General features: G+C 52.7%; 1 protein-coding gene across 5 annotated transcripts in view; it reads right to left on the reverse strand.

The window, feature by feature from the left end:
* The window catches only part of SSBP3 (single stranded DNA binding protein 3), a 154,051-nt gene that overhangs the window by 42,267 nt on the left and 88,312 nt on the right, over window positions 1-23,472 (reverse strand). For all 5 annotated transcript variants that reach the window (XM_037161548.2, XM_037161576.2, XM_037161553.2 and 2 more), the window contains one exon: window positions 565-654. In XM_037161548.2, the coding sequence (XP_037017443.1) occupies window positions 565-654 (90 nt within the window). The remainder of the gene's footprint in view (window positions 1-564; window positions 655-23,472) is intronic.

The raw sequence follows: 23,472 nt of genomic DNA on the forward strand, positions 1-23,472 counted from the left end.
GACGCTCATGGGGTGCCGTCTGTGATCGCACTCGGAAAGAATCAAGTGGTTAACCAGAGGGAAAGGGTTCCGAGACCTGCCAGGATGGTGGGTTTTCTGGGGTTTTTTGGATTATGCCTAAGGTTTGTAGTTTGGACAGGCAAAGTAAACAATGACAACGACAGCAGCAACACAACAGAAACAAAGAACAGCTTACTTGTTAAAGAAAAAAAAAAGAAAGAAAGCCTCTATTAAAAGACAGCTCCACGTGGACTTGGATGTAGCCCCGCCGCCTGCCTGACCAGGGGCAGCTGTGCCGTGACTGCGAAGCGGGTGTGAAGCAAACAAACTCCAGCACATGCAGGAGGTGTCTGCTCTCCATCTCTTTTCTCCCTGCCTCGGTTTTTGGATGGGGTGGGAAAAGGGATGGGAAGAGAAGGGCTTTGACGAGCATAAAGCAACGGTATTTAGACCATGGCAAACTGAGCTACGACTTACTCCTCTCCCCCTCTCTCTCCCTCCCTCCCACCTGCCGGAGGATGGCCTGGAGTGAAAGGACCACAGGACCAACCGAGGAGCACGTACCTGAAAGAAACCCGGGGGGATGGGGCCTCCGGGCATCCCATCGTTGGGGGGAATGTTGCCAAGCACTGGGCTCGGGGCGGCTGCTGCACTCTGTGGAGACAGGAAGGTGACGAGTGAGTGAGGCTGCACCCACAATGAGACACACAGTTCCAACTGCCAGCACCGCCCCTCCCTGTCTGCCTGGGTCCTCCGCAGACCCTTCTCAATGCCGACTTTCCAGGTGTCACTTCCTAGGCACACGAGGAATGGACTCTGAGCCTCCATTTCCTCATCTCTGAAATGGGAGAGTGCCCACCGCCTTGCACATGCTCTGCAGAGATGCAGTGGGTGGCCGACTCGCAGCAGCTGTTCAATGTACGGAGGCCCTGCCTCACCCACCCAGCTGCTTTGTGAAGTTCCTTCAGGGCAAGCTCCGTGCTTCGTAAACGTTGTGTACCCCCTCTCTAGGAGGCTGGCATGCTATACGGAGCCGAAGACCAATAAATATCTACAACTTGATGAATAAACAGACAGCCCAGCTGGGAAATGTCCCTGGAGACAATGAGGGAGGGCAGGTGTGTTTTTGGTCCCGTCAGGGTCCTGGGTGCCATAGGACAGGAGGTAGGCCACACAATGTGGGGGTGAGGGGGGTCATTACTTTTCCTTTTAAACGCTGCTATTCTGGCATTTACCTGGTACATCTGCTTCAACAAATGCCTCCCAGGGGTGAACAGACGTTGCTCGCTTCAGCCTGGCCTCCTTCCAGACAATCTGCGCCCCACCTGTTCGTGTGGTCGGCGTGTCTGTGCCTGGCCCTGTGCTCGCACAGGCAGGGGCAGGCTGCTCAGGAAGGCGCGGGCCGACCACCCTGCCTGGGCCTGTGCCCTGCTCCCCCCCACCGACTCAGGCGGGGGGGGGGGGGGGGAGCGGCCAAGTGCCACCAGGGCTGAGAATTCGAAACTGAATCACTAACTGCCTCCCAGGGGGTCTGACTGGTGCTGCGAGACAAGTGTGAGCCACGGGGGTCAGAAACAGCCTCCTCTTCTCTCCTGAATGCAGCCTGCTCTATTGCCGCCCTGAAGGGGTCACTTCTTCCCTTTCCTCAGCCAAAAACAGGAGCCACAACTCCTGACTTCCAACTCTTGATGGAAGGAAATGAAGCTACGTGTGAATTCCATGACCACGATGCGTGCCGCAGAATGAACAGGTCCCCGTGGGAACCGACACGTCTGGGCTCAAGGGCTGGTGCCCCTATGGCAGGAGACGACTGCGGGCAGGCCGACAGGCCTTTCTGCATGAGATGCCTGTAAAAAGTGGGAGTGGCTAGTGTCCCACCTGGTCATTAGGCTTGCAGAGGATTAAGGGAGCCTGTTTTGTAAACCAGGAAAGCTCAGTCATCTGGAAGCAAGGAGGACTCAGTATGGGCACACAGTAGGTGTTCTTAACAGACCCTACATAGAGAGACTGGAGTGGGGCTGGGCTGACCATTCAGGCCCAACATTTCAAAATCCGTCTGCCTACAGAAAAGCAACGCTCTCTGTCACCAAAGAGATTCTGCCAACCCTCCCGCAATGCGGCCATCGCCAACCCTTTTCATCTCATGGCACACACAAACTAATTACTAAAATTCTGCGGCTCACCGAAGATATATTTTTTACCATCTGACAAAAGAAAAAGGTATAATTTTGATTCATTCACACCAGACGGTTATTGTTGTGTTGGCTGTTGTCATTTTTTTACTTAACCACCTAAGAGAAAAGAGGTCAGTGTCCCAACCAAATAGTCAGATATTGCCTGTTTTAAAACTCCCTGCGGTGCACAGGCTGAAAATCGCTGCTGTAATGTGTCGTAAGCATCCCACACGTCACAGATCAGCTCTTCCCCTCCGCGGGTTTGAGGCCACAGCACCACCCAGAAGGAGGAGAAGCCTCGCTGCCCAGTGTCCTCTGGGAGGAGGGCCGCCTGGGGGCCACGCCAGGTTCTCCATTAGCTGCACTGTCTGTCTGTGGTTGGCGGCTCAGTGAAAATGCAACTTTTTGTGATTTATAGCCAACAATTACTCCTCAGAAGCAGGAGCAGAAAAGTTTAAAAAACATCAGGGTGAGGCAACTATTCACCTTCAAGTTCTTTCAAGAGACTGGTTTTATATTGAACTCTTTAATCCTTCAGGATGTCATTTTGGTAAAGAATATGGGTTTTACTCCTCAAACAGCCAATGACCTCAGTATGATTTTCCCCTACTCATCTTTTTTTCCCCTAGTATTTTTAATTGTATTTTTCCATTACCATTTGTCCCCATAATGTCCCCCTCCCCCCCCACAATCACCACACTGTTGTCCATGTCCGTGAGTCCTCCCAACCCATCTGAAAGCAGACAAAATTCTTACCAAGGTCTATTTCTGGGCATTTTCATTCTGTCCTATGTCTCTAAGACTCCGTTCCAACGACTGGTTTTACAGTGTGTTTTACTGTCTCCTTCAATCCTTAATAGAAGTTTTCTTGCTTACTTTTATCTACTTATCCCTCCAAACTTCAGACCATTTATAAAAGTCACCTCCTTCCCAAAAGAAAAACAATCTTATATACAGGGTTGGGGAAAAGTATGTTCACAGTTGTAAGTATGTAAGTTTATTCTTATACTATTATTTGTTTATTAATCATTATATTATTTGTCTTGCTTATCATCATTATTGTTATTATTTCATATCCTCACTTATGATTTATGTTTTAAGTAGTGATGGCGGGCAATTAAACCAACAAAAGTGGATACATAACCCTACATTTGCCCACCCCTGTATACAAAAATTTAAAGGACATCGGACATCTTTACAAAGCAGAGGTGCCCTCCTCCAATTAGTCCCGACTTTATCAGAGTCCACCAGCCAAGCTGGGTGGGTGGGTGGACAATGACAGTGAGAGGTGGGAGTAGGCCATCAATTTGTGAAAACCGAAACTCTTCTGTGGAACTGACGTGTTCATGAGACGAGGGTGAGAACGGCACACTCCTGCGGGGTGTGCGGAGGATGAGGATGGGCAGCCGGCCCCAGGCGGTGTGGGTGGCGGTAGCTGTCTGGCCTGAGGCTCAGAGAGGGGGTGCTTTCGTGCTGTCTGTCCCTGAACCCCCAAGGGGGGGTCTTCTGAGGTAGACACAAGCACCCCTAATTTACAGACGAGAATGGGGAGCAGGCCCACAGCAAGTTTTCCCATTTGTCTACTTCGGGGAGTCCAGACCAGGCCTTCCTCCACCTGCAGCCCAGAAGTAACGCTTTGTCTCAAAGATCTGGAAAGCTTCACCAATCCGAGGCCTTAACCCGGCATTTACCATTCAGTTGAAAGCACTTTCGTATTTTACAGCACAGCAAAGTAAAAGGGAAACTTAGTCACTGCATTTTGTTAATGTCATAAGCACTTACCCCACCCAATTAGGTGGTCAAAGAAAACCCGATTTTTTAAAACTAGGCCTATTATTAATATAGATGGATGCATCATTATTGACCCAATTTAATGAACAGGCATCACGCCAGTGTTTGCTAACCTGGTCATTACAAACTGCTATCTCTTCGCTATTCTGACCTACCTTTTGGATCACTTCCTTTCAGAGCGGTTTACACTGGCCATCTACACATTTACTTTTACGGTAAAACATCCACGCCCTTTGCTATTTAGGACGTGACTTTTTCCCTTAGTGATATATAAAAGCTCTTTGTATATTATGAATATAACATAAGGATATCTTATATTTTTTTAAAAACATCTAAACGAAATCTTGAACCTGAGAGCATGACTTGTCCCCTCCCTCCAACGCCTCATTCTCCACGGAAACAGGAGTGAGTCAGCGGTTCTAGGAACTGGGGGTGGGTGGGTGGTCCACGGTCAGTCCTCTGGACGTCAGGGATGAGGCAACCATGGTCCCACTAAATGGACTGTGTGGTTCTCCACTCTGACATCTGGATGGAGCATGCACTTCCGGGGCCCTTCAGTGACGGGAAGGCCATGCTGGCAGTGACTAAGGTGGCAGGAAGCTGAAGAGGTGACTTTGATCATTTAAAGCCTCCTTTAACAGCAAAATTAGGTAGTCTCCAGTACTTAAATCTGAGCCCTGAATTGTAACAGTTATTGCCATTCTTTGATTACGAAGTGGAAAATGTGTAACAAAAAACTTTACAAAGGGCAGAAAATCATGAAGAAAATAAAAAGCAGGAACGGGGGCAATGGGGTGACAACAGGGTTAATAAGGCACCACCCCCACCCCCATCCCTACCCCTCGGCAGCAGGGCAGTTTCACCCACCTCCAAGAGCCAGCACGATGTGAGGCATGCAGCAAGTGTTCAATAAATGATTACAACTTTTATTATTCAAAGACCTGCCTAAACCTGGCCATCTGGAGCCTTTCTTTCTAGGTTGCTAGGAATTGGCCTCTCCCTGTGGTTTCCAACTTTGAATTAAAGTTCCATTAGGGCACTTGGCAAAGCATCTCACGTGAGTTTTCTCTAAATACACAGAACCTGAACTGAAAACCCCCCGAAGTTCACTAATGCATGCTGGGGCTGTGGAAGGTGCACAGGACAGAAGACCCCCACTCGAGCAGAAAAAGTGCTGGACTCAGAAACCAGAGACGCCCCCCAGCCCCTCCCTGGGCTCAGCCCCCGCTAGGACCTCACATGTCCAATGGAGGAGTCAGAGAAGGTGACTCCAAGAGCCATTCCTCCAGGTTGCTCTCCCCCAGCTCAGTCTGCACACCCAGGGCGACGGGGACTGGAAACAACTGCTCCTGCATGAACAGGAGGACAGTCCTCTTTCCAAAGGGCCCTGCATTTCCACGCCCCCCTGTGCAGTACAGAACACTTAGAGATCAAATGTTAAAACCCACCCGCAAACCGATTTCTTCCTGGAGCCTGCAGATAACAGCCGATGACATCTGGGTCCCCCACCCCAGGCCCTCCTCACCAACATTTACCCGCATATGTGTGCAGACGTGGACTGCAAAGGCAGAATCCCATCAGGCATGCAGTTTGGTATCGCATGCATTTTTACAAAACTAACTTAAAATTCTTTCTAAATAGAAAACAGGCCTTGTAGGGTGGTGTGGCTCACGCCAGCTGCTGCCTCCTCTAAGCCTCCTGGGTAGAGTCAACTGGAAAAGTCCAAGGTGCCTTCAGACAATTGCCTGAGGTTCTGGAAGTATTTTAGTTTTGTTCACAGCCTGGGAGACTTCCAAGGAGGGCTGATCCCTCAACTTTCTCCCTACAGAGAGTTTCTTTATGATCCCAGGGTGGTCCCACAACCGCTGGGGCCTCTTCACATGCTTCAGATACTCACCAGCTGGTTTCACAGGTGCCCCTCCAACTGCAGGCGCCTCTCACTAGCCAAACCTGGTTTTCGATACTGAGAGGACACCTGAATGCCTCCCCTGCCCCAGACTAAGTATATTCTCTCTGCCCACTGCCCCACACCCGGTGGAGAAGCAGGATTCCAATCTGGGGCCTCAGAATGAGCAACTGTGAGGAGCCTTGAAAGCTGTGCTAAGGAATTTGGACTTTGTGTCCTAGGCAGTAGGGAGGAATACTAAGCAGAAGAGTGGCCTCTGAGAACCCCACCTTCCTGGTACCTAGCATCCTAATATATCACCGACAAACCTTCAACACCCAGAGAACCCAAGGCTCCAAGCACAAACAGACCCAGATGTGGTGCTGGGCCCTTTCCTCACGCCATGGAAGGAGGACCCTGTAAAGAAACCAAGAAACAAAAGCCTCCCATCTAACACTGTGGTATTTCATAGGGGACAAGCATTCATGCATCCTTCAAGAAGTGAGGGTCCAGGGGATATTCCCTAGAAGGTATCACCTTCCAGCCTCACCCTGGAGAGCCCCAGTTATCCTCACTCACAAACCAGCATGAGCCCCCCCCCCTCACTCATTTTCACTCTGTCTGAACAATGGGTCTGTGCACACGACGCTCCTGGACAACTGAACAACAGCAAATACTCAGAGAGAGCCGTGGGCCTCCTGCCAGGCCGGCAACCCCTCCTGATGAATCACAAGGCTGCAAATCCCTCCCTCCTCACCCCACCCAAACACTCAGGCCTCCGCATGCTGCAGCGTGGGGCCCACATACGGAAGCACCAAGCGTGGCCTTCCTTGACCGAAACTCCACACAGTCCAAGTGCCCAGCACCCAGGACACTGGGGTACGAGGGTTGGCTGCGTGCAGAAATGGAGGCCAAGTAGGAGAGTGAGGACCCTCCCGTGCTAACTACATGATGAGGAGGACAAGTGAGAAACGAAGGCCTCAGAGTGACGCTCATGTCCCAGGTGAGAGGGATGCTTGCACTGATGTCATCAAGGCAGAGGTTTCAGACTTCTGTGCAAAATACTGGGTGACCTGGGTCCCTCTGGGCCAAGTTTCCAAGAGGGAATTTTAGCAGCGTCCACAAACTGAAGATATTGCGGAGGGACTGCAGGGAGCGGCGTCACCCAGACCAAGAGAGTGGCGTCAAAAGAAGGAAGGTAAAGGGTGTGGCTTCCGGCTTTTACGCACAGACCACAATCCATTTTGGAGAACAGGGGCTCTCATTCTGCAGCGCGGGGACGGTGCAGAGCTGTTGCCGTGTGAAGAGACGAGACCAGCTGGTGTTAAAAACAGTTCAGATGACACACAGGAGTGAGTGACACAGGATCCCTGCCTCCAAATAGCCAAGAGGCTGTCACGTGGGAGGAGGACGTGCTCTCCCAGAGCCAAGGGACAGCCTGGGTCCAGCGGCAGATGACATGCTCTGGTCTACCAAAAGCTTCTCCAGGGCAGAGGAGGAGAGTGAGCTGCCTCGGGAAGCCATGGGTTGGCTACATTAACTTGCGGTGGCTTACACTTGGGATGTGGCAAGACCCCATTACAAATCAAAATTGTGTGGGCTTGACCTCCACTCTGCCACACCAGAGCCGTGCTGCCTGTCTCAGCCTCAGCTGCCCCTCTGTTAAAAGAGGAAAGCCAATACCCAGTACTGATGGTGTCTCCGGGGACTACATGAGAGAAGGGCCTGGACCGGGGGTCAGAGGGCTAGAACCCACCTACTGTATGACTTGCACACACCTTCCAGCCCACTGCTCAGCTGGAAACCAGGCACCTGAGGTCCTGCTGTTCTGAGGAAGCAGAAGGCATCACACTGAGCTCTTAGCCAAGCCACCTGAAAAAAGGCCACGAGTAGGGGAGAACAGCCCCAACCTGGTGAGCCAGGCCCCAGGCCCAAGTGAGGTGTCCTGCATCAGGGCTTCTTCCTGAGAAAGTCCCATGTCCCCTCTGCCTCCTGGGTGAGGGGATGAATGCAGGAATGCAGAGAGGGCGTGCAAAGAGAAGCAGCAGCGACTGATCCCAGAGACAGGGAAAGAGGGCACTTCTGTCCACTAGTGAGGGAACGGAGGCACAGAAAAGCACGTTACCCAAGTGACGCTCACCTCGGGCTCTCTGCCCCTCCACCCCCACCACGGGTTCAAGAAACCCCAACAACCATGTCTCACCCCACTCCCCAAACCCTGCTGTTGTTCTTAAGAGTTCTGTGTTTTCAGGTGCTTACGAAAAGAAGTAACAGACAGGTCACTACAAACATGAGGTAAGCACAGTGCATTCTCTGCATGTGGCGTCATCTACGTCTTGCTCGTCCCTAAGCAGACTGAACTCCTAGCTCTGGTCCTTTTGACAAATAGTTCAGAGTTGGCCTTCACTAAGGAAAATGGGGAGTGGAGTTGGTGGGGTGTGTGTGTGTGTGTGGGGGGGATGCAAGATCCCGCTGATGAGTCTGCTGGATCTAACTGGCAAATTATCCTGGGCAGAGGAGGAGAAACAAGGTAGGTGGGCGTTTACACAGGTTGCATTCAGCAAACACTGGCTCCTGAGGCTGCTGGGTATGCACTGTGCCCATCAGGACAGGGGATGAGAGAGGCAGGGCTCTGCCCTTGGGTATGGAGGGTGAAATGAGTCTCGGTGACAGAGAACTGAGGGATGTGGGGGTGCTCTGGGCAGGTGCTGCGAGGCAGGGATTATGGGGATCAGGGAGGCTTTGTAGAAGAGGTAGCACTCAAGCCAGGGCCTTAAAGGATGGCAGGACTCGAAGATGCAGGAGGTGATACAGACGTGAGAGATTACTGCTGTCATCTTAACCCTGCCTGAAAACCAGGCCTTCTGACAGCCCTTCCTTCAGAGCACAAATCCCACCAGGCCTCTGCCCTTGCCAGAGCTTCATCCCACCTCTGGTTTCAGGGTGGGCTTGGGGCTTACTTGTTTCCCCTCCCCCAAAAAAAGGGAGAGCCATCCACCCAGTCCAAGAGGCTGCTACTGCCGACCCAGCTAGCCCAGCTCACCTTAGTGTGGCTTTCCCAGTTTCTGTCCCCAGCCCATCCAATAACCGGGCAGGGACTACAGATGAGAAAACGGAGGCTCTGCGATGTCAAGGGACTTGTCCAAGGTCACAGAGCTTGAAATGGGCAGAGATGGAAGTCAAATCCAGATCTGCTAAAATCAGAGCCTGGCTCTTAGCTATGCCCACACGTTTCTGGTCTACATTTTAAAACTGATGCTTAAGAAAGGTGGTAGCCTGGGGTGAAGTCTGGATTTGAAGCCCAGCACTCCCATGCCCCAGGGGCTAGCATTCCTGGGCACCTCACTTTAGCTTTCTGCGTCCTTCAATACCATCTGCAAAACAGGGGAGCCCTCTGCCCTTTGCAGGGGTCTGGGGAACTTAAACATGACTCTCAAGTAAGGAACTCAGAAGTTACAGGGGCTCAGGCATGATAAGTGCTCAGAAAACAGAAGCCTCTGAGCCAGCAACACAGCACCAGGCAGCTGACAGACATAGAGGAGGGCGAGAATAAAGGGGGCTGAGGATGTTGGAAGACAGAGTCCTCTGCACAACAGAAGCCATTCTTGTGAGGAGTGGCCTCTTCTCGACCCCACACTAGAAAAATACCACTTTTTAATTAAGTAATTTAAAAAAGGTGCACCCAGTCAGAACATTTCCAAAAGAAAGAGGAACTACTTCCTTGTGCCAAGAAGGCCATGACCACCATTCCCCTGGGCCCTGCCCGTCCATCCCAGGAAGCATCCAGCTTCTCCTGGGAACTGGATCAAAGGGCACGGTTTGTGCAAGAGGTGGAGCCCTGTGTAATTAATACCTGGTTATACCCTGGATGCCAGCCAGGGCGCCCTCCTCCGTGTGCAAACACTCCCCTAGCTGGGCTGTACGGCCCAGGGCACAGGTCCTAGGTGTGTGCACTGAAGACGAGGGAGATAAGGGCTAGAGGTGCCCCCGGAAAATGAACAGTGCGGAGTGGATCAACAGCACTCCATTCGTACAATGCTGGCTTTCTTTTTAAAGAGATGAGCTCCAGGTCCTGGTTTACACCATTAGCAACACACCCACACCCACACACAAACACCCTTCCTCACTGTCTTAAAGGAGCTACTTACAACTGCAAACATGTCATAGTAGGCCAGTGACAGCTCCTTAACAAGAACACTGGCAGCTGCTTCTGGTAAAGTGGAAAATTCCCTGGCGTGGACCCGTACACATGCTTAGTTCCAATGACAACTTAATCTTGCCAGGATTGAGGTGTGCAGAGAACAAAAAAACTGCCTGCTTCTAGAAACTTTTCCCTTAAGTTTAAAAGAAATCATTAAAGGCATGGCCCCCAGTACATCTTTCAAGAATGGGAGTCCACACTTGGCTCGGCTGGCACCCAAGTTAGTGGGGACAGAGTCACTTTCCCTTAGCTCATCCTCTGCCATGGCAGGACAAACGTGCCTCACCTGAAAAGTTCGCCGGAGTCCCCTGTTATCAGAGCAAGGAAGATTACACTGGGCTGGCCAGGGGTGTGTAGGGGAAGGGGCCGGGAAGCCCGGGGCTCTCTTGAAGGGCCAGGAAGCCAGCTAGCAGCCTGCCACCGTGGTTTGCAGGGTGGGATGCACAGGCTCAGAGCTGAGCAGATGCCACCTAAGCCTTTAAAGCATGCACTAATTGCGCTAATTTAGCTAACAGTCTCTGTTTCGTCCCCACCCCAGTCAACCAGCGTCCTTTGGTACTGCTGGAGAGATGCAAGCTGTTGGCTTTAGTGTTATTTTGTCAGCCATTAAACGATTCATCGGAGTCATTAATTGATTTATTACTGCTGCCTGCTCAGAGGGTTTAGCAAATAAAGAATGATGTAGGTCACAACGCAAAGGAAATTGGACCAAAGAATGCCAAAAGAAGCTGAGCACTTAAGAGTCTACTCGAGCGGCTCTCCACACCCAGCTATCAGATGGGGGACGGTGTAGCCAGCTCTCCTGCCTGAAACAGGGGTGCCAGCCTGCCTCCCACTTGAGGCACCAATGTTGCCAAAGATGTGGAAAGCAGAGAACCTTGTCTGGAGGACTCTGGCAGCCGGCTCCCAGGCACCTGCCAGGCTGGGTCACCAGCAACTGAGTACGCGTGAGGGAGAGGGCGGCTTACGACCGTCCACCAGGAGGACGCTAGGTGGGGACGGCTGAGCCTGTCTCAGCCCTCCAGGGCACCAGGGAGGTCAGGGAAAACCGCCCCCCCAGTGAGGGCTCTGCTCCTCCACAATCCTCCTCTTTTTGGCCACAACCTCTCTCTCCCCCTGCACTGCCCAGGGCCCAAGAACAGCTGACAGTAACAGGCGAGTCCCAGTGCCTGGCCCTTTAGTACTCATCTCTAATCCTCTCGACAGTCCTAGGATGTAGGTGGCATTTACTGCCTGTGTTAGAGAGAAGAAAACTGAAGCTCCAGGAGCTGGCCTGCCCGTGGTTACAATCAGGCCAGGAAGTGGCCGTCCTGGGATTTGAGCCTAGGCCCACCTGACTTCCAAGTCCACATCTCCTCCCCCTCTTCTGAACTCTGTAGATGACTGACACAACAGGGTGCCACAGCTCAGCCTCAATGATAACCCCAACAAAAACCAGCAGGGGAACACGAACAGGCCAACCCCCCCAATCTTGGAGCCTCGTTCATAAAATGACAGGGTTGATATGGGTGGGCCCGGAAACTACCTGGAGGAGTGAGACTGCACAACTCACTACCGTCTACCTTCCAAGTCCCCAGCTGCCCTGGCCACTGTGGTGCTGATGGGCTGGCCGTGCAGTCAACACGAGTCATGCTACCTCGTGTCCCCTTCCTACTGTGAAGGCTCCTTGGGCTGGGAGCCAGCCCTCCCATTATTTCCTTGCTGCCCTACCTGCCCTTCAAGCACCAGCCAAACGACAACAGGCCCAGGAAGCCTTCCAGGATTCGGCCAGGAACCCAGTAGGTTGCCGCTCTGGGTCAGACCAGAGAGGAAGAATTCTCGTCCCTCCCTCCTCCCAGTCCCCAGGTCCTGAGCAAACAGCAGGGAGTGGTACTGACGTGGGGGGCCTGGAACGGTCACTTTACAGAAATGTGAAGAGCCCGAAAAAGAGGACCAACTGGTCACAGACACTGTGTGTGAGCATGCATGTGTACTTGTGTGCACGTGTGTGTCTGTCTGAGGCAGGAAAGGTGATAGCTCTGGTACCTAGTCTCCGCAAGGGACCAAATACAGCTGGTCTGGTTGACTCAAATGCTGTGATTACCACTCTCAGCCCCTGAAAAGACACATCGCACCCACAGCCCACCACTGGCATCCAGGACAGAGCCTGCCTGGCAAGGCCTCAGAGGGTGGGTGACTGTTTGCATCTGCCCAGACAGTGATGCGGGGGTTGAAGGGAAAGTAAAACTCAAGAACTTATCTATTCCAGGGCTTGACCCAGACTCACCCCACAGAGCTCTGAGCCTGCAGCCAGCTGAAGTCTGATGGGAGCAGCAAGACAGGGCTGCTCCTTCCAAGCTCCCCACCTTGAGACCCACGTAAATTTGCTGGCTGTCTACCAGGCACGTAAGGCAGGGCTTTCTTGCTAACATCCCCCAAGAAAGAATCCAGAACATCCTAGATCACATACATCCTTCAGGGTCCTGGTGAGAACCTGCTGAAGGGGCAGAGCCAGGAGCCCAGCCTGAAAGGACCAGAGGTGATACCTGACTGATCAAAGGCTTCTGAAGGGATAGGGCAGTTCATCTACGAAGAACCAGACCCAAACCTGGTTTCTGAAACAGACAAGGGATTCCCCACAGAAGGTGTCCACCCCTACCCTCCATCCATCAATTCATACGGTATTAAAAGCACAAAGGTCTTTATATAGACCTGCATCGGGGTCTCACAAATTAGATTCTTTAAGTGCCTTTAGGAAAAAAGCCCTATTACTATAATTACACATGTTGAGTCCCCTTAGCTAACTTACAGAGACCTTCTGTCACCTATCTGTGCTTGCTGCACACGCCCAACCACCTTCTGGAACACTCTCCTCCACTCTCTCCCCTGGATGATAACTCTTCATCCTTTATGTTATGTGTCCCTCATCACAGCACTTGTCACATCTGACTGTTAATTCCTTATTAAATCAGCCAGCTGTCTTCCCAGGGACAGGGGCAGGAATGGCGTGCACAGCAAGGACAAGGTGCTGGCTCAGTAAATATTTTCTGGATGAATCCAGTCCTTGCAGAAATCCTGCTTTTCAAGAATAGTCACCACATCTCCAAGGTGAAATTCCAAGACTAGCTAACTCAGTCGACTACTAGCTTACCACTGGACTACATCAATGCAAGTACACCCTCCCCCCGAACACCAGCACCACCACTGGCACCACCACGCATGCCCGCGCACATCCCAGGACCCACTGTTCCCTCTGCCTGTGAAACCCAAGCTTCGGGTATTCAGAAAACCTGGGTGCTGGTGCCACTCGGCTTTTGCTGGCAAATGAGTTGGACGGGCCACTTCTCCTAGAGCCACTGGTCACCTCAGTGAAATGAGATCACTGTTGTGCCTCCCCTCCTAAGACAACTATGAAGACTGCTTAGGCTAATGCCGGGCACGGCATTTATAGTTACAAAAAAGAACAAAGGCAAGGACAGAGAGTGGGGGTGGCTTCGAGGGGCTAACCTTCCCCTTGTTGTTCCCACTTTGGAAGTCAAGCTTGGGCCCCGTGGACTGGGTGCAGTGAGAGGATCTGAGGGGCCTTAATGAGTTGCTAAGATCTAGCTGCCCCTCCCGGCTTGCTTTCCACCCCCGAAGCAAAGCCTTCCGTTTCCTCTCAGACAGGCTGGATGCCCTGGTCACTGGCCTGCCTGAAGAGAGATGTTTGTAGCACTAGCCCGAAGAGCCACTTTTCTACAGACCTCTTAAAGAGAGAACCTGCCCACTACCTTCGGGGATTGGGAACAGGCACAGGTTAGAGCGAACCACTCCTGGAACTGAGTGGTAGCTGACAGGGACAGCAAGGCAGAGGTCCCACCTGAAGATGTCTTTTTTCTGTGTACCTACAGAAAATGCGCCCGCGGGACAGAGGGATCCTCTGCCAATCAATCACAGCTAGACCCTCTGAACCACAGATTTATAAGAGACGTGGTTCTTGGGATTAGCAGCAAGACCCAGGGCAAGTCCTGAGCTCACTCAGGAGGAATGTGTCCTCGTCCTCGTCCTCCTCCTCCTCCCTGCTGGTTCAGTCTTTCACTTCACATGAAAGGAGAACTTTCGAGGCAGAGAGAAGAGACAGGCAAGAGGCAGAGACAAGGGGAAGGCAGAAGTCAGGCTCTCTGAGCTCGCAGGGACCTCTCTGGCTGCACATCGCTGCTCTGCCGGCCCCATGTGCTTACTGTGTCCTGGAATGGCTTCAGCCCCTCACCAATCAGCTCCTGGGGAACAGTTCGCACTACTTTTATTTTCTCTGCTCCACGAGCTCCCCCATCACTTTCCATTTTTCTACATATAGAACTCCCAGCCATCCATCAATGCTCAGCTCAAATGTCCCTGCTTCCCAGTCCAGAGCAAGTGCTCAAGTCTCTGAGTAGGCTCATGAGGTGAAGTCACTATTAGAAGATACCCATCTCCACCCGCGCCCCTCTCACAAGGAACCCAATTAAACGATCAATACCAGCAAACTCCTAACCAAAGGCTGTGCCAGATCTGGACAGAGCACTGAACCAAGGACAGGAGCATCAGCTCCCCAGGTAATTCAGAGAGGGAGGCATTCATCCAACTCCAGACCTCCCTTCCAAACACGAGACAATACCTTATTGGGACAGCCACAGAGTTAAAGCAACCAGGAGCTAAGGAAAGGGTTATGCTCTCCACCTGGCCTCTCCCTTCCTCCTAGTCCAACCTCCCTCTTGCTTGGGCCTCCAGCCTCAGCCACAGGGAGTGCATGCTGGTGCCTAGCCTTTGCACATGCCATTCCCTCCACCTGGAATGCTCACCTCCCTGCCAGTCTTTGCCATTCCCCCGTCCCTTTACCCATCCCTCAGGCCACACCCTCTGGGCACTGGGCAGGATGATTTCTTCATCTTTGAAGTCCACGTGAAACTCTAACTGTGACTCTTCCAATGTTTTCTACTTGGCCTTGTTGTGGACAAAGGATCTCCTTATTGGTTCCAAAAAGCGGAATCCAAATCTTTACTATGTCTGGTCATCAATAACCACTGATGATGGGTAAGGATGGTGAAAGAGGTTTTTGGACAAAGCTAGGCTTAGCTCTGCTGGGAAATGTCTTCCTCATTTTTCTCTTTTGTAAGGATGTAGCTTTAAAGAACAGAACATACTTTTATGACCCTAAATGTTAAGGGGGCAAAGAGGGGCCTCATCTTTCAAAGATCTCCATGCTTCTATCCTCACACAATCGCTGAAGGATAGAAACATGAAAACCTTGGAAAAAACCTCAACTTGAATCTGTTCTTAGCTCGAAACCTGTAAGTTACAAAGACGTTCCAGGACCATCCTTGATGGATGACCAAGTTCCCCTCTCTACTGCAAATCTGGCCTAAAGCAGTCTGTTGTCCTTCTATTTTTATCTAATTGCATTTGAGACTATGGCCTGAGTCTTCTCCACTGAAGAAAGAAATTTTTCATTCAATCTAGGTAGTCCACAGGCCTGTAGAGACTTTGAAACTAGACCCCTAGAACAAGGAGTCCCACAGTCCCCTCTGCTACGGACACGGCCCACGGATCTGGCCCAGGCAGTGAAAAGACCTGGGACTTGGGTCTCCCAGGATGGCTGCGCCTTGGTGGCCTCATCTAGAAAACTGGGATAAAAAGTCCTGCTTCACAGAGGCTGGGAAAGTGAAATTTCTGCTTCCTCGCAGAGGTCAGTTTCTGGCCTATGTCCATCAGGTGCTCCATAACTACTTGGTGAATAGAAATCCTTCTAAACCCTTCTCTCCGCCTTTTCTCCACTGAGAAAGGCGCATGCCCTGTGGGGACGGAGCCAGGCAGGGCTCACCTGCAGAGGCCCCGGGCATTCCCATCCTGTGTCCCAGGACCGGAAACAGACCGCCACTCCAGGCGTCCCCGAGGGAAGCTGACCTCAGCCTTCCGACACCCTCCGCTCCTTTGTTTCACATCTGTCCTACCGTTCTGGTGAAGATGTTGATGGTTAAGTGCCTTCACAAGGTTGCAGTTCTTCCCGGCTGGGTCCAGTCATCACAAACCCACAGACCCAGCTCCCTCCAGAGGGAGGCAGAAGGAAGACTTCAGTCTCAGAAAACAAACAAAAAAAACACCCAAAAAACCGCAACCCTACAGTTGAGCTCTCTGGTCTGGCACCAGTTTGGGGCAGGTCTCAAACAGGTGAAGTCTGTACAACGGTGACTTCCCACCTGTAACATGGCAACTCGCCATTGCCTGCCTGCCTCACCTCACACAGGTGTGTGAGGCACAAGTGAAGAAACACGTGCCAACACCGGTACGAATGAAGGACAATGGCATTCCCTGCCCGCTGACAATCAAAGGTGCTGGAAAGAAAGGAGGAGGTTACAGCGACAGAGGTCAGGCCCTGGCCAGCTGTCCCCATGATTCCCTTCCACTCACTTATAAAAACAAAGGTGTGGGTGTGATCCCTGGTCCCCAAACCTGGCTGTACGTCAAATCAGCCAGGTGTTGCAGAGCACCTGGGGGTGCTCTCCCATTGCCCTCCCCAGGTTGCAGAAATCTAGCTTTTGGGAGCTCCTGCATCAATGTTCCTACAGATTCCTCCTGGGTTCTGCCTCTGCCCTGACCTGGGATAACTGACCCCAGGTCCAGATGGCCAGATGGGCAGGCCTCTTCTGTCCCTCCCATCCCCAGCCAGGCCCCCAGGAGGCCTGCAAGAGGCCTCCGGATGCAGGTCGGGGCTTAGACAGTCGCCCGAACAGGTACGGGCCCAGATTTAATTGGCATCTTGGTTAAGCTTTCTAATCTCATTAAAGCTGCCTCCATCATGCAGACCGAAGCTCTGAATTTAATAACAGAAGAGCACTGCCATGCCCCACTGTAAGCTGATTAGGTCTGCAGAGGACTGAGAGGACAGCTCTGGACTGGGCCCCTGGTCCAAGTCAGGCTTCTCTCTGCTATACCAAGCTGTGCTGCCACATGAATGGCATGAACTCAGACTGAAAGAGGAGGGCACGCTGCAGAGGGGGCAGGCAGGCAGGAAGGAAGCAGGAGGAAGCACTGAGGGCAGAGGTGCAGGGCCCACCTGCCTAACCACCCTGGGGAGCCCGTGCTGTCCCTAGGACTTTAATAAATACAAACCACCAAGTGACCTCATTTCCCATCTCTTCAGGGTGCAATTACAGAGTCCACCCCACACCAGGAGACAGCTGCCCTTCAGAGTACGGGCCTCACCAATGCCTTCCCCACATTCTCTGCCCGCTCTCAATCCCTGTGTCTTTCACAACGGGAAGGGGATGGCAGGTGCAGTCTGGGGTCCAAATGGCTAATCTTCATCTTTGAAAGAGAAGACGTGTCCTGCCCCCCACCCACCTTCTTCCTCATCCTTCCACCTGCTCTGAGAGGATGTACCCCAGCTCCAAACACCATGGTCACCGTGTGCAAACACCCCTGTGTGAATATACATCGCCCACTTCTTGATCATCTCACTCCATCTAAATATTTCCCAAGGAAATAACTTGGCAGTGATAAGAAATCCTGCAGTGGCTCCAGAGCAGCAAAAACAAAACCACACACACACAGAGGGTAGCTCTTCAAGATGCCACCCTGGGTCCAGGATGGGTGTGGAGACACAAAGGTTCACAGGCAATGACTGCCCAGAGTGTGCAGGGGTCCGGGTCTGGATGAGGGCTAGCGGTTGGTTATTACTAGTACTGAATGGAGAAGACAGCATGTTAGCAGGGAAGGGACTTCCCGGCAGGTCCCAAGCTGGGCTAGCACAGACGCCGTGTGCGAGGGAGACATCTGAGGGCACGCCCAGCAAGGACACACACACACCTATCCCCACCCCTCAGGGACTCACTTTAAGACACTGGCATTTTCCATTCCAACTGCCAAGAACGGAGCCACCCTCCCCTGTGCAATCCTCAAACCCCAGGAAACAAAGGCTGCAGTCATGGGGGCGGGCCAACACTCCTCAGGCATAGGTCTCGTCTCCCCCACCCCTACCAGTTCACAGGAGAGGAACTAAAGGCCCACGGTAGGAGACGCAGATGCCCAGAACCTGGCCAACGTGCCCAACTCCAGCTTGCCCGTCACTCACAGGATAGTTCAGATAGAAGTGGCTTTTATAAAATGCCCTCAGCAAATCTAAGCTGTTTACAATCCCCTTGGGCACAAGGACACCAAGTTATTAGGAAAATGGTGGAGGGTTAAGAGGGTGTGGGCAACGCTCCGACTCACGCCAGCTCGCGGTGGCCAGCTTGGCGTCCCAGCTCCCACACAGCACCCCAGCGCCCATCTGCCCCACCACCCACCAGACTTGGTCCTCCAGCCTGGACCACTGACGTGGCCTCCTCACTGGTGTATCTCTGCCCCAGTCTTCCCCGGTCCCTACTCCTTTCTCCCAAGAGACCTAAGCAGGCCACTAATGGCACAGCAGGCTCACAACCTCGGTGGACTCTCTGCTCCCGGCTGCACGTGGCTTTGCTGGGCCCTTTCCACAGGTCCAGCTCCGCCCACACGAGCCCTCCTTCCTGAACACGGCAAGTCTTTTCATGCTTCCGAGCATTTACGTGAGACTCTTTCCTTGCCCTGGAATGCTCTAGCACATTCTCCCCTTTCGGTCATTCAACTTCGATTTCTTTTTTTCTTCTGCAGACTCACACGTAATGTCACAGTGTCTGGGTAGCCCTCTGGGTAGGGCCAGTTGGGTCTTCCCTTGGGATGTCCAGCAACTGGGTCTCTTGAAGCATCATTAGCATATGCTTACATCTGTCTATCTTTCCCACTAGACCATGAGATACCAGAAGGCAGCTGGCCTCTTGGGCATCTCCCATGGCCTGGGTAAGGGTCCGGCACACCAAAGGCATTTCCAGACCAACACAATTCCAAAAGAAAGTTCAAGTCTCAGGACCAATACGAGAAAAACTGTTTAATCCAATCCTTGTTTGTTTGTTTGTTTTTAAGTCAAGAAAACAAAAGCCCTGAGAGGAGAAGAGAGTGTGGACCTCATGTACCTGGTTAGCAGTGCAGGACTGGCGGCTGACTCCATGGACTCCTCCAGATTAGCCAAAAGCCCCCTGCAGCAAGACCAAACTAAGGAGCAGGCCACCAGGACCAAACATGCAGGAAACAGGGGCCCAAGGAAGGTCCAGAGGCTGCACGGGAAAAGCTGGCTTGGGGCTCAGGAGCCCAGCAGAAGGGAAGGCACACCAGCCTGGAAGTCCCAGGTGGAGACCTGAGCAGGTGCTCGGCAGGGCCTGGCATGTGGAGGTACTCAACACGCATTAGTTGCTACACAATTCATGGCACAGATGACCAATTGCCAACCAGTGCCATGCACAGGCCTGCCCTGAGCTCCAAGACCCCAGAGAAAGGACGGATTATTTCTGCAGGACGGGGAAGGGGGTGGGGGGCAGTCTGGGCTGGCTTCACAGAGTGGTGACATCTGATCAGACACCATCTGTTATTTTTCTCTAATTGTTCCACATGTGTGAAATTTTGATTCTAAACTAGAATGCGGACTCTGACAGCCTGAAACCGCAGCAGCTTCCCCTGCCTTTCCCAACCCCTCCAAAAGGCCCATCCACAGGCAGCTTCTGGCAGATGCTGGGAGAACTCCGACAGGAGTGATGGACCATGCCTTTTTACTTCCAAGAGGAGGTAAAAGCAACGTTGTTTCCCACAGGTCTACCTTACCTGCAGAGGGTCCCTGAACCCCGGGAAGAAACGCAGCAGTGTCTGCGGACGTTTTTCCAGCATCTAAATGACTGGTGCACCTGGTGTGGCCTAAGCAGCGAGCACCCTCAGGATGTGCTGACACTTCCTGTGTCCCGTGGGTGATGTGGCTCTCTTATACACCTTGCCTACTTCCCCTTCTCAACAACCCTGTAAGATGGGGATCAACATTCCCACTGGACAGACTGTGAAAACCAAGGCTCAGAGTGAGGTCACTTGGTCAAGTCAGCGGCAGGCCCATGTGGAGCCTGGGACCTCATCACATTGCCGTAATACAAATTCTCTGCTCTCAGTTTCCTGCTCCAGAGCCATCACCAGGGTCGTCTGGTGGGAATGAATGGGCGCCCCCTCAGGCAACAACATCCTACCTGTGAGAAACGCCACCACGAGCACACCAGTGACGGTTTCACAGCAGTGACCACCTACGGGTCACAGCGCACCAGACAGGGTCACTCACACAGCCTACACCGTGTCCCAGTTTCTACCGCTGCACCCCACCTCCTCACACTGCCGAGACCTTGACACCCCAACCACCCCCTGACCACATCCTAGTTTCCACAGAAGCCCAGAATAATGCAAACTCCAATTACTCCCTTTCTTGTTTGGATAATGGCCACTTCACAATTCTCCCTCCCAAGCTGGGACCCTTGCTGCTCCTTGAGAAGGAGCTCAGGCCAGGGAAAGAGAACAAATGGGAGGGGGATGAAAAACACACACAACAGTAAGCTCCAACCCAAACAGAACTAATCCATTCAGAGCCGAAAGAGTCTGAGCAGATGGGAAGCCGGCATCCCCCGCCCGCTGCCACCTGGGTTCCGGGGCCCTCACCACAGTGTTGTAATTATAAAGGGTGACCCAGCCACATGCTCTCGAGCCGCCCCCTGCTCCCAGGCACCCGCGGGCACCGCCTTCATCTGGTTTGTGTTTGTAGCCCTTGTTCCCTGAGCCTGCCCCAAACCATACACGCAAAGGCAGGAGCACAGTCTTAGGACTAGCTGCCCCGGGAAAGGGGGAGGGGGCCTCTGAATCCTGTGGGAGGGGCACAGAACCCCCCAGGAGGGCTCCGCCACTGCTGGGGCCCCTAAGCCCCCTCCAAGCACCTCTGAGATGACACGAGATGACATGAGGACGGAGACAGCCTGTGTGGCTCACTGTGGCACCTCAGTGGTTAACAGGACAAGGCTGTGCCAACGTATTTGAAGATCTGCTGAATGAAAGTAGACCATGGCTCTAAGTCTGGTATCAACACTTTTATTCCCTTTTATTTGTTCCCTTATATAAACCTTAAGCACCCCGAGGGCAGAAATTTGGTGTCATCTTCACTATCTCTGAATACCTGGCGCTTCAGAGTGCTCAATAAACAGTGCTGAACCAAGGAGTGGCCGTGCACCACTGTCGGAACACTGAAGACCAACCAAGGGACGGGTGTCCACCGAGTCAGAGAACGTTAGGGCTGAAGGGGCTTAAGTATCACTGGCGTCACTCTCTGTAACAAAAGGGGGAGCGACTTTGTTCGCAGCCACAGACCAAGTTCGTGCGGCAGCTGCAGGACCAGAACCTGGGCCCGGATGCCCAGCCCGCCCTGCAGGGGAAGACAAAAGGCGCGGAGGACGCGCCGCTCTCAGCAGGAGCAGTAATCTGGCGGGCAGACGAGACAAACACGCGAAACAATTAGTGAACGAGATAACTGCCGGGCTCACGGTATTATACCCTGATATAATAAAGTACATGCTGTACAGCACAATTAAAGACAGGAGTGAGGCACACCGCACTAATTACACAGGACAAAGAGTTAGCGAACGGCAGCCAGGGTTGTCACAGAGTGCTCTGGAGGCCGTAGGACCTGTGGTGGGCTGAGGGTGGGGTCGCCTCCACCAGGAAGCCTCTCCTGAGTTACTCTTCCTCCTTGGTAGTCTTGCTAGCTCCTGCCCTCAGCTAGACGAGCCCTCTGTCACTCGTGGCCCCCCTTCAGTTTGACATGGACTACCTGGATGGTAGGCCCAGGGGCCAGGAGGCAGGTCCTGGTCTCAAGCCAGCCCCTGGTAGCTGCTCAGGATTCATCGTTTCAGCCTTAACAATCACCTACACCGTGTGCTGGGCACTATGCTGAGCCTTCGCATACGTCGTCTTGTTCAACCCTTACAACCACCCCACTTGGGGAGGGCGCCCTCCCAAGGCCATAATCCCGGTAAATGGAGTCAAGAGACAACATGTAACACATCCACCACTCTACAAATCTCCATATCCACACGGTCCGAGATGGAAGAAGCTCCAGCCCCGAGGAGCTACTGAGGACTAGAAATGAGGGCAGTTCAAACCGGGACGTGTGAACTCCAGACGAGGTCTTGAAGACTTAGTATGAAAACTATAGAAAATAACTCATTATTAGTTTCTGTATTGATTACATCTTAAATAGCATTTTGGACATATTCATTTATAATTAAAATATATTATTAAAATTAATTTCACTTGTTTCTCTATGCTTTTTATATGACTCCCAGAAAATTTAAGATGACCTGTGGCTCGCATTCTCTCCCTCTCATACAGGACTGCCTCCGTGACATTTGCCCATTGAACGACAGGCAGGATGTAGACAAGCCCAAAGCATCACCACCAGGACAGGAGAATGGAAAAGATGGCAGTGTAGTAAGGGAAGCTTGGAGCCAGTGCAAAGTGGCTGCGTAGGGGTGAATCTGAGGTAAGTGGGGAAGGGGCCGGAGCCACATGACATAAGACAGGGACAGCAGAGCAGGGCTCCAACCCGAGAGTTCTGATAAGAAGGACAGGCAGCAAAGCTGCCCACCGTGTGGGGAAGGGCGCCGGGAAGCATGACTCCACCGACCCCAGAGGCCCAGAGCCACACACCCGCCCAGCTGCCTTCCAGAGCACAGCAGCAATGCCTTGTTTCCTGTAAAGAGCTCTGGAGTGGGTCTCCCCTGAGCACCAGAAAATACTTGTTGCGGACTTCCTGTGGGCTCAGGGCTGGTCTCACATGGGGGTGCCAAAGAGGCCTTTCAGAAGAAGAGGGGCTGGATGGTAAAGCTGAATGGGGGTTTGGGAAGTGGGGGTGGATGAAGGACACATAGCAGGTAGGGCTCTAGAAGAACATTCTAGGCAGAAGGCCCAGTGTGTGCAAAGGCTACATGCACAGGGCCAGGTGGGCCAGGTGGGCCAGGTGGGGAGAGGGCGGCCACCGGCAGAGACAGAAGAGCAGCATCCAGAGAGTCTGGAGGAGCCGGGCCCCAGGTCTCCTGCTGATAGAGAATACTGCTGGTGCAAGGCTGCAGGATGAGGATGGGGCTGCTCAGAAAAAAGACCGGCCCTCATCCGTGCCAACAGCCCCTAGACCTGGTCCAAAGGCTGCTCGGCTGTCACCTACTGAGATTAAACTTGGTCTGCTGAGATCACAGGAAAACCCAAGCTCCCACGACCACCAGGCACTGTGAAGGGGCAAGGACACAAGGGACTGGACGCTGCTCTGACTGAAGTGTTTCCACTCCGGCACACCTGACTGGGGGTTCCCACCGCAGAGAAAGGCTGGGCAAAGACCAGACCAGGGTCTGGTAGAAGGTGTGGCACAGGGACCATGGCTAGGGGGAACAAATCCCAGCTTTGATATTTGCAAGTGGAGAGACTTTAGGCTACATGTTAACTGAGTAAGGGGAATCAATCACTATCTACTCCCCAGGGTCATTATCAGGAATCAAGAGATTCGG

Source organism: Artibeus jamaicensis, unplaced genomic scaffold (assembly GCF_021234435.1).
Source record: "Artibeus jamaicensis isolate MK-2021 breed Jamaican fruit bat unplaced genomic scaffold, CSHL_Jam_final scaffold_1019, whole genome shotgun sequence".
NCBI classification, from domain to species: Eukaryota; Metazoa; Chordata; class Mammalia; order Chiroptera; family Phyllostomidae; genus Artibeus; species Artibeus jamaicensis.